Below are 10,740 nucleotides of genomic sequence, written 5' to 3' on the forward strand. Positions count from 1 at the left end.
TTAAAAAAATATATATACTTTGTTATTAATAATATTAAAATATTAAAAAAAATATTTTAATTATGATAATGCACTGCACGTTAATGATTTTAACAAATAAAATATTAAAATAAATAAATATGTAAATAATATTATTAATTGAAGTGATCACATACATTTTATAAATAGATATAATAATATTTGTTTATTAATAAATGAATATTTATAACTAATATAATAAATATATTTTTGTTGATGCAGCCTAACAGAAATTTGTTGGTGCGTAAATTAGATCCGCCACAGAGTTGGAATCCGAGGGTCGAAAATTACTTACGCGCCACGGGATTCTACCACGTATCTAGGATTGGGATGATAAGAGGATTTCACCCGTTGTTAGCTGCTCTGGTTGAAAGGTGGAGGCCGGAGACTCACACTTTTGTGTTGCCGGTGGGTGAGGTTATAGTGACATTGGAAGATGTCGCACATATATTTGGCTTACCAATTGATGGAGAGCCTGTGAGTGGATGGACTGATAGTAGTAGTGATTTCGTTCAGAGTCAGAGCATGGCAATATTCGGACGTCAACCGATGCTCAGTCGTAATTCGAAATCCTATATAAAGCTTGGTTGGGTTCGAAGTATCAGAGATGAGGAGCCGTTGGATACTGAAGAGTCCATAAGGAGAAACGTGAGATGTCAGATTTTCTGTCTGTTAGGGTCGACCCTATTCACAGATAAGTCGACCGCATACGCCCATGCGAAGTATCTACCGTTGCTTCGCGATTTCGAGCGGATCCATACATATAGTTGGGGTTCAGCATGTCTTGCACATATTTACAGAGCACTATGCCATGCATCACGATATGATACGAAGGAGATGGATGACCCTCTTAATCTGTTATTTGTTTGGGCATGGGAGCGAATGCCGTGTATTGCGCCTGTACCGAGACATATCCTTCCACCTACTGAGATACCAGTTGCCATGAGGTAAATATTTATGGTTCTTGTCAGAGATTATATTCATTATGCATGTTTCAATTAAGGGGATGCACATACACTTGCCAATCGATTCTCTGGTTAGCACAACAAGCAATAACATGGCGACATGGTATTCGTTCTCCCTGAAAGTGCCCACAGTCACACGTACGTCGTGCAAGATCAACGACTAATACCTTTCCGCTAGTCATTTCGCGCACCTCAAATACTTCATTCCGTCTGTCAAAATGGTGCACAACTATATTCCCAGCCTGTTGCATACTTGCCTCTATCCGCTGTTGTGCGAATACGGAATAAGTATATCCAGCACGTTTGCGTTCGTGAGACTCAGCACTCTTTCGCGTAAAAAGTTCATTTAACCGATAATACGTTGCTCGGACTAGCGCCAACACAGGTAGATTACGGGCACCCTTCAACACTGAGTTAATGCACTCGACAAGGTTCGTCGTCATATGGCCCCATCGATGTCCCTCTTCGGATGCCAATACCCAATGTCTAAGTCCAATGGCATCGCACCACCTGGCATATGCCTCGCCTCGCTCTTCCAACCTCTTATAGTTGATGTTATACTCCTCCACCGGTCTTGAATACCCAATATTGACCACAAGCTTTTGCAAGTGAGGGACCTTGAATGCTCGTAGGAAGTTGCTGCCGATGTGCCTTATACAAAACATCCACCATGCTCTTGGAGGTTGCCAGTCACCTCCGGAACGATTTATTACTGCTCGAATTGACTCATGCCAGTCCGAGATCATACCCACACCATCTTTTCTTACAACATGCGTTCGCAGATTCCTTAGAAAGAAGTGCCACACATCAGCTGTCTCCCCTTCCACCAAGGCAAAAGTGATAGGCACAATGTTCTGGTTCCCATCCTGTGCAACAGCTACCAGAAGTGTACCTTTGTACTTTCCATATAGGTGTGTTCCGTCAACCTGAACTAGGGGCTTGCAATGCCTGAATGCCCTAACGCATGGATTGAAACTCCAAAATACGCGATGAAGTATTTTTACCCATTGCGCCTCTTCATTCCCATTGTAGAGTGGGCGTGTTTCTATCTGGACAACTGACCCAGGCATCTTCTGAACTATAACCGAGAGCCACCACGGCAAGGCTTGGTAACTCTCCTCCCAATCACCGAAAACTTTCGCTATGGACTTCTGCTTTGCCAACCAAGCCTTTCGGTAACTGATGGTATAGTTGAACCTTGACTGGACTTCGGCTATTATAGTTTTCACCTTTATTGACGGGTCAGTCTCAACCAATGGCCTTATAGCCTCAGCAACTGTGTCCGAGTCTAACTTGGAATGATCCTGTGAAATCACTCCCGTTGTGCACGTGTGCCTACCATTGTATCTGCGTATCTCCCAACAACCTTTTTTCCGTATCAAGCTGGCTCGGATAAGCGAGTCGCACCCGCGCCCATACATCTTGCATTTTGCATAGAACGTCTGTGGCTCAGACTCATACACGTCGTAGTCAACTCCTCTAGCGATGGTGTAACTTCTAATTGCTGCCACGACCGACTTTCTAGAACTATATTCCATTCCAATCCGGAACTCTCCGTCCTCCGGATCAGCAACGCCTATAGAAAGTGCCCATCATCGTTTACTAATCAATCCAAAGTATATATTAAAGAAAACATATTATTCGGTCATCACGTACCTATGTTTGAATATTCCAGAAACTCCGGTGCATGCATGGCGTCGAGATCCAATTCACGCATAAAAGGTGGCACGTTCATCGATTGACTGATCGATGGGTGAACCACTACATCAGCTGCTGTCTCAACTCCCGCATCACCATCCTGCTCTTCGTCGCCGGCTTCATAAGTGGCTTCGAAGTCCTCTTCGCTGTCACTACTCATTCCCTCGTATACTGCAGCTCTATCATCCTCCACCTCTAAGTCATTTTGAATCCCTTCCGCCTCTACAGTTTCAAACTTAACATACAGCTCAATCTGTGGCTGTCGCATCTGAGTCTGCTGGTGAATTTGAAACATATTATGCATAGTCACTTCGTCAGTGATTGGCATGGTATCAAACTGTATTAAACCATCAAAAACTATAACCGGATTCCAGTACAGAATTCTGCTCACTCTCATTAATGTACCGTTCTCCATGCTTTGACAGAGATCGTTCTGAAGTTCCATAAACGTCATGGTCCATGGAACCACAAACAAAAATAGATTCTGACACACAAACCTCACTCCCTCATGAGTATTACGTATAATCTCACCATCGCGATACACTACTAACTTTGCGGTATCCTCCATTACACCAGAAACACACTCAAAGAACACTCACACACTTCCTCAGTATGAAAATGAACCCAACCACAGCCTTATATATAGAGTAGCATTCACCGTGAACTCCAATCACGTACTGCCACGTGTCAGGATGCCCCTGCGTGCTGACTCAGCACGCCCCCACTTGATGCCCTCGTGTACCAATCAAGCTTGGCCATGTCCCCATGACGCCCCCACGTGATGCCACGTCAGCATCACGCCCCCACGTGCTTGGTCAGCACGCCTCCACGTATTGCCTGCGTGGACCATTCAAGCTTCTCCACGTGCTAGGTCAGCACGCCCCCACGTAATGCCACGTGTCCCGCTAAGGCTGCGCCACGTCATCGCGCCTCCCACTTGTCGCACGCAACACGCTCCTGTGTTTTGAGCTTGCATCCATCATTGGGTGAAACACACCATTACTCCATTTCTGGCTAAAACACCCCTTTCCTTCCCATATTGAAATTCTTGAGCCTCAATTTGTAAATAGTTGTAATTGTTGGAGTAAGGGATCTGTGACCTTATATTATCTAATGTAGATAAATATTAGAGATTACTTTTTTTTGTGTGAAGAGTAAAATTTTTATTAAATTAAAAAAATATTATTTTTGTTTCTAATGATTGATATAAATTCTAAAATTATTTTTAATTTAGCAACAAGACAAATAATAATATGTAAATATATAATTGTTTTGAGAATTTTAAAATATATAAATTTTAAATTTATTTTATAAATTTAATTTTAATATATTAATAGTATAAAATATTTTATATCGTCGTCTAATTATATTATTTTTAAATAATAATCTACATAATAAATATAAAAAATATTTATTTTTATTAAAACATGTTAAATGTGTAAAATTCCTAAATTTAATCATTCCCATAAATAACAAACAAGAAGGAGTAATAAATTTGCTTTACATTTATCCTCAAATTTGTACTCACTTGTTAAACCACCTCTTTTTAATCTTTAAAAACCGAAAACAGAGAAAAAAAACATGATATTTATATAATTATATATATTATTCATTTTTATAATATTGACGATAAATTATTAAATTTATTTACTGTTTTATTTTATTTTTGTATCAACATTTTAAATACTCAAAATAAAAATATCAAAAAAGTCCTACTACAGAGTCAATAGACTATTTGTACAATGTGTACAATGGGCTATTGAGTTACAAAATAAACATCATCCATACTATTTTGAATAACCATCTGAGTACTAGAAATAATAAACATTTTCTCAAAAGCTTAAGCTGATTTTGGGATTCACCAAGGATCGAATTTTTGACTTTTCGAATCTAGAGCTCTAATACCATGTCATGATACCACTCATCCTAAAAACTTCACCTAATAGAAAAAGATAACACTAATGGTTATATCTCTAATACTCTCCAAACCTCCATTATATATATTGTACAAATATTTTATTACTTTTCCAAAAAAACACGAAAATAATATAGATAATTTTACAGACAAAAATAGGAACACAATGGGGCCCACGGCCCACATCTCTTGATCCTTTCCCAGTTTTTTTCCGTCTTTCTTTTCCCATGCAAAATAACACCAAACCCACTTCGCCCATCTTCTCATTTCTCCTTGATATTCACCCAGTCAAAAAAAAAAAAGTAAAAAATTCTACTCTTGTTCTTCCTCCGACCACACTAACCAACAAATTAACCAGTTATAGTTACTCATAATGTAATGCTTCCTTTCAGTTTCATGACCACCTTCCTCCTCTTGTTCTTTTGTTCACAACCAGCTCTCTAACTAAACCATGAAGGCCTCCTTCTACTCCAATTCAAGAACCACCTAACCGACCTTGACAACTCACTCTCTTCATGGAACCCTTCAGACACAAGTCACACAACCCCGTGCCATTGGTGGGGTGTCACGTGCCGCAACGCCACCACAACTCCTGTAACCATCACCGTCACTCCCCTCTGCACTCTCAACGGCTCACTCCTAGCCATCCCCCTCTGCCCGCACTCACCACCCTCTCCATCCCCGGCAACTTCATCTCCGACACCATTCCTCAATCCCTCTCTGCCTGCCGCCGTCTCCGACACCTCGACCTCTCCCAAAACACTCTCGTTGGAACCATTCCTTCCTCACCGCCCTCCGCCACCTCGACCTCTCCTTCAACAACCTCTCCAGCGACATTCTCGCTCAACCCAGCCACACTCTTCACCGCCTCGTGTTACTTGACTTAGTCAACAACTTCCTCAGCGGACCATTCCCGAACTCGTTAACTAACATGACGTCACTCAAGGTCCTTCATTTAGCATACAACTCCTTTGCGCCGAGTCAGCTCCCAAGTCAACTCAACTCGCCAACCTCAAAGAACTCTGGCACTCGGGTTGCAACCTCATAGGTCCAATCCCGAATTCCATTGGAAACCTCACGCGCCTCGAGAATCTCGACCTCTCAAAGAACAAATTCACCGGAGAGATACCAGAATCGTTATCGGGGTTGAATAGCGTGTTCCAGATTGAATTATATGAAAACGCGCTCACCGGCGCGTTGCCGAGGGGTTTGTTTAGAAACGAACTCGTTGGGAGCTTGCCGAGTGAACTCGGTAGTAACTCGCTGTTACAGATCATCGACGTCTCTTTTAACCGTTTTTCCGGCGAGTTGCCGGCGGGTTTGTGCCGGTGGGGAAAGTTGGAGGAGTTGCTCATGTTGTTAAATTCTTTTTCCTGGAAAATTCCGGAGAGCCTCGGAAATTGCACGAGCCTGAGGAGGGTTAGAATTGGGAAGAATAACTTGTCTGGAAAGGTACATGATGCACTTTGGGGTTTGCCTCATTTGCATTTAATCGAGCTTAATTCTAATTCATTATCTGGTTCAGTTTCAAATTTGGTATCCCTTGCTTATAATCTGTCTGATTTGAGGATTTCGGATAACCAGTTGGGTTGATCCTGATGAAATTGGATCAAAAAAATAACCTTTTGGAGTTTCATGGTGGTAATAATAAGCTTTCTGGTAGAATCCGTGATAGCATGGCCAAATTGATCCAGTTGGGTACTTTTGATTTGAGCTATAATGAAATGTCTGGTGAAATTCTGGGTTGGATTGGCGGTTTGAATATACTCAATGAGCTTAATTTGGCACATAATAGGTTTAGTAGCACAATTCCAAAGGAATTAGGAAGGTTGTCTGAGCTTACTGTCCTTGATCTTTCTAGTAACCAGTTTTTTGTGAGATTCCTCTAGAGCTGGAGAATCTGAAGCTCAATAAGTTTAATTTGTCATACAATTCTGGGATGTTCTGCCTCATTATGCCACTAAGAATTATGAAATATGTTTTGTAGGAAACCCTGAGCTATGTGTTAAAGGATTTGGGAAATGTCATAGCTCAAGGGGGAGAAAGTACCGGAGGTATGTGTGGATTTTCAGGTCCATATTTGCAGTTGCTGGAATCTTGTTCATCCTTGGGGTGGCTGTGTTTTATGTGAGATACAGGAACTTAAGAAACAAGAAGAGAAGTTTAAATGTTTCAAAGTGGAGGTTGTTTCATAAGTTGCGCTTTGATGAGTTTGAGATTGTTAAATTGATGAGTGAAGACAATGTGATAGGGAGTGGATCATCTGGGAAGGTTTACAAGGTTGTTCTAAGCAGTGGTGCTGTTGTAGCTGTCAAGAAATTATGGAGAGAAACCAAGAATGGTATCGGGATTGTTGGTTCTGAAAAAGATGATTTGATGTTGAAGTTGGAACACTAGGAAAAATAAGGCACAAAAATATAGTAAGGTTGTGGTGTTGCTGGAACAGTGGTGACAGCAGGCTCCTGGTTTATGAATATATGCCGAATGGGAACTTGACCGATATGTCGAAGAGTAACAAGAAAAGCTTGTTGGATTGGCCAACAAGGTACAAGATTGCAATTGATGCTGCTGAGGGGCTTTCTTATATGCATCATGGTATTGTGCCATCCATTGTTCATCGGGATGTAAAATCGAGCAACATATTGCTCGACAGCGAGTTTGGAGCAAAAGTGGCTGATTTTGGAGTTGCCAAAATTGTTAATGGAACTAGCCAAGGGGCAGAGTCCATGTCTGTAATTGCAGGCTCTTATGGTTACATCGCACCAGGTTGGTGAATTTCGGTTGACAATTGATTAATTATATATTTACTTAGTCAGTATTTTGGAGTCCTTTTTTTGTTGTGTTAATTCATGCTATATTCTAAAATATCAAATCAGAGTAAATATATGAGCCTGTCAAAATTTGTATTTGTGCTCTGTTTGTCTTTGTTTATATGACAATGTTTCATAACGCTGAACTATAAAGAAATTTGATGTGTTTCATAAGCAACTCGTGTGGAATTATTATGGGTGACACAGTATATTGTTTTATTTACCTTTTCATGATTTCTGTTATTTGCAAGCCGTGAAAAGAAATAGCTAATGAGCATTTATCAACAAAATGTGTTGAGTTTTTACTCATTAACCAGATAGCAGAGCTACATAGTAAAAAAATTGACTTCTGTCTCCAACTTTTGTTTTGTCCTGTGCAGAATATGCATATACTCTTCGGTTGAACGAAAAGAGTGATATTTACAGCTTTGGTGTTGTCATTTTGGAGTTAGTAACCGAAAGACCTCCTAATCATGCAGATTATGGGAAAAATGATCTGGTAAAATGGGTCTCATCCTTGTTGGAACAGAAAGGAATGGATCATGTGATTGATCCTGCCCTTGATTCAACATACAGGGAGGAAATCAGCAAGGTACTTAGTGTGAGGTTTCTCTGCACAAACGTTCTCCCTATAAACCGCTCTGCAATGTGGTGGGTGGTGAAAATGCTTCGGGAAGCAGCAACGGTTCCCAGATCCCGAAGCGTGAGGGAGGTAACACACTCCCCTTATTTTTCTTATCGTGAAAGAAGCATAGTTCGAGAACTTGTAAATATTTTGCATAGCTCCATCGGATGGAACCCTCCTATGAATGTCCCTACTCCCTACTCACTGTAGTCGCACATCGACAGATAAAAGAAAAGCATAGTCATTATAACCTTCTCCCCGTGTCTCTTTGTTCGCCGAGTTGTGTAACGCCAGCTTGTGACCCAAGTGGGGGCAATTAAGGTGATGGAACAAGTGCTCTGGCCTGCTAGGTTGGGTTTGCAAGGGCTAATTGTCGGCCTGCCCACTCCAAGTTGAGAGTTGGGCCCGGTAGTCTGGGCGAAGGCCCAAGGCCCCTCGGCCCCTAGAATGGAGGGTAATGCGCGAGGCTGGCTTAACAGAGCAGCGACCACTTCCTGCTCCCAACAGTGGAGGGATCACAGGCCACTGTTCTTCTGGCCCAATATAGCCTGGTAGGCCTAGCATCCTGGACCATCATTTTTTATAATTTTTATTTCTCAACGTTAGGAGAAAAAAGAAAGCTGTTTTTTACTCGGTTTCCGATTTATTAAACACAATCTTTATTCTTTATACCTCGCGATCCCATTCTAGGAACATCATATACTTCATGCTGATGATTACTCTTTGTTATTTGCATGGAGCGATTAGATTGCTTTATCAATAAAGATGTCTCAGATGGAATTTGGGATCCTATTGCTATTTCTATAGGTGGGCCATATATCTCGTCTAATGTTCATTGATGATCTTCTCCTTTTCTGCAAGGCATCTAAGACTCAAGTCCTGATGATTATGGATGTGCTTAATAAGTTCAGTAAGGCGTTTGGTTTAAAGGTGAATGTTGAAAAGTCAAAGGTCTTTTACTCTAGGAGTGTTTCTACTAGGCGTCGGGAGATATTCACCGGTATCTCCTCTAATAGATTCACTCAAAATTTAGGGAAGTATTTAGGCGTTAATCTAAATCACCAGAGGGTCAATAAAGCTTCTTTTCATAATGTTTTGGATAAGATTCAATCTAGGTTGGCAGGATGGAAAGGAAAGCTTCTCAACAAGGCTGGAAGACATTGTTTTATAAAATCAACGACGACCTCTATTTGCACTTATCATATGCAGGTGATGTATTTTCCCGATTATGTTTGTGATAAAATCAACTCTATGATGCTGCAATTTTTATGGAAAGGTAACACTAATAGGCATGGTCTCAGTCTCATCAATTGAAGAATTGTTGTGACCCTAATGAAGTTTGGCGGGTTAGGGGTTAGAGATGCCCGTTGTGTGAATGTTGCTCTTCTTGAGAAGTTGATCTGGCATCTTTTGAATTGTCCTGACAAGTTGTGGGTTCTGATTATGTTGTTTAAATATCACTCTACCAACTCGTTTTAGAATACTTTCTATTATACAAAATCCTCTGTTGTTTGGCGTAGTATTCAGAAAACTGTGGATTCAGGATGGCTATAATTGGTGCAGTGGCCAGATGGATCAATCCTTTTGGTTTGACAATTGGAGGCGGAATGACCTCTAGCGGTGTAGCTCCCTTTTGTCCACATTGTAAATACAGACTTCAGGATAAAAAATATTTCAAAAAGATGGTCATTGGAATTTTGATCTTTGCTATACCATTATTCCTAAGGCTATTAAAGTGGAATTGAATAGATTTACTCTTGATATCTAGAACGAACTTGAACCTCAATGGACTTCTGGGAAGAAGTTTGATTTGTAGCAGAATGAGAATTGATTATGGGTTTGGCAACTCAGAATTCCTGAAAATTCAAGTTTATGGTTTAGTTATGCCTATATGACGTATTGCCTACTACTGCCTCCTTTAGAGTTCGTAGATCCCTTACTGTTTTTGATACTTGCATTTGTTGTAATGGTGGGGTTGAAACTGTCCTTCATTGCTTGAGATATTGTCCGAAATCAAGAGGTGTGGAGAAGACTAGACTTTACCTCTGCAATTTTTCGGAATGATGCACCTTCAGACTTGGTTAAAGATAAATCTTAAGGAATCTGAGATTTTATTTTCTTCTGCCCTTTGGGGGAGAGTAGAAATAATGACATTTTTAATCAAGATTGGAAGGCACCCCATGTAACACCTACAAGATTATTGTGATGTGAGTTTCTTTGAAGATAGCCGATTTGGTGGGTTTGCTTGTATTATTTAAAGCTTTGAAGGTATTTGGGAATGCTCTAGGACATCGTTGATGAATTCTGATCTTAGCGGTGCGTTTTTTTGCTACTTTTAGAGGTTTGATTTTGGCCTGAGATGCGGGATTTCGAAATATTATCTGCGAGTAGATGGATTTTCTAGAGACTCTGCTCATCCTTCGTGATGTGAATGCTATGAATCATGCCAAGGATAAGAATCTTATTTGCAAGATTATTGAATTATTGGGAAGAAAATAGAAGATCAGAGAGTTGTTCCTATGCTGTGAACAGCAAGTTTAGTTATTGGCTATCTTGTTAGAACTACTGCAAGAAGAGGGATGTTCATTCAGAGTGGTTTGATCCACGTGAAGAGACCTTGCACCTAATCCAAAAGAATTTAGCTATTGTCTTGGCTTCTTAGATTTGTTGTCTTTTCTTTTATTGTTTTGTTTCTGTTTTTTTTTTTTT

General features: G+C 40.5%; 2 protein-coding genes across 3 annotated transcripts; one reads left to right on the plus strand and one right to left on the minus strand.

Moving 5' to 3' along the window:
- Positions 1–1,012: 1,012 nt before the first annotated feature.
- Positions 1,013–3,249, minus strand: LOC107483868 (uncharacterized). The gene is made up of 2 exons (XM_016104476.1): positions 2,640–3,249; positions 1,013–2,559 (listed from the first exon to the last, which is right to left on the minus strand). The coding sequence occupies exons 1-2, from the start codon at positions 3,247–3,249 to the stop codon at positions 1,013–1,015; spliced, it is 2,157 nt and encodes a 718-aa protein (XP_015959962.1).
- A 3,814-nt stretch (positions 3,250–7,063) lies between these two features.
- LOC107483867 (receptor-like protein kinase HSL1) lies at positions 7,064–8,611 on the plus strand. 2 transcript variants are annotated; one of them, XM_021140284.2, is made up of 2 exons: positions 7,064–7,362; positions 7,787–8,611. In XM_021140284.2, exons 1-2 carry the CDS (start codon positions 7,074–7,076, stop codon positions 8,239–8,241), a joined length of 744 nt encoding a protein of 247 aa, XP_020995943.1. In that variant the 5' UTR covers positions 7,064–7,073; the 3' UTR covers positions 8,242–8,611. The 2 variants fall into 2 exon arrangements, with proteins under 2 accessions (XP_020995943.1, XP_052115777.1); XM_052259817.1 differs by having other exon boundaries at positions 7,886–8,611.
- The last annotated feature ends 2,129 nt before the right edge of the window (positions 8,612–10,740 follow it).

This window comes from Arachis duranensis, chromosome 4 (genome assembly GCF_000817695.3).
Source record: "Arachis duranensis cultivar V14167 chromosome 4, aradu.V14167.gnm2.J7QH, whole genome shotgun sequence".
NCBI classification, from domain to species: Eukaryota; Viridiplantae; Streptophyta; class Magnoliopsida; order Fabales; family Fabaceae; genus Arachis; species Arachis duranensis.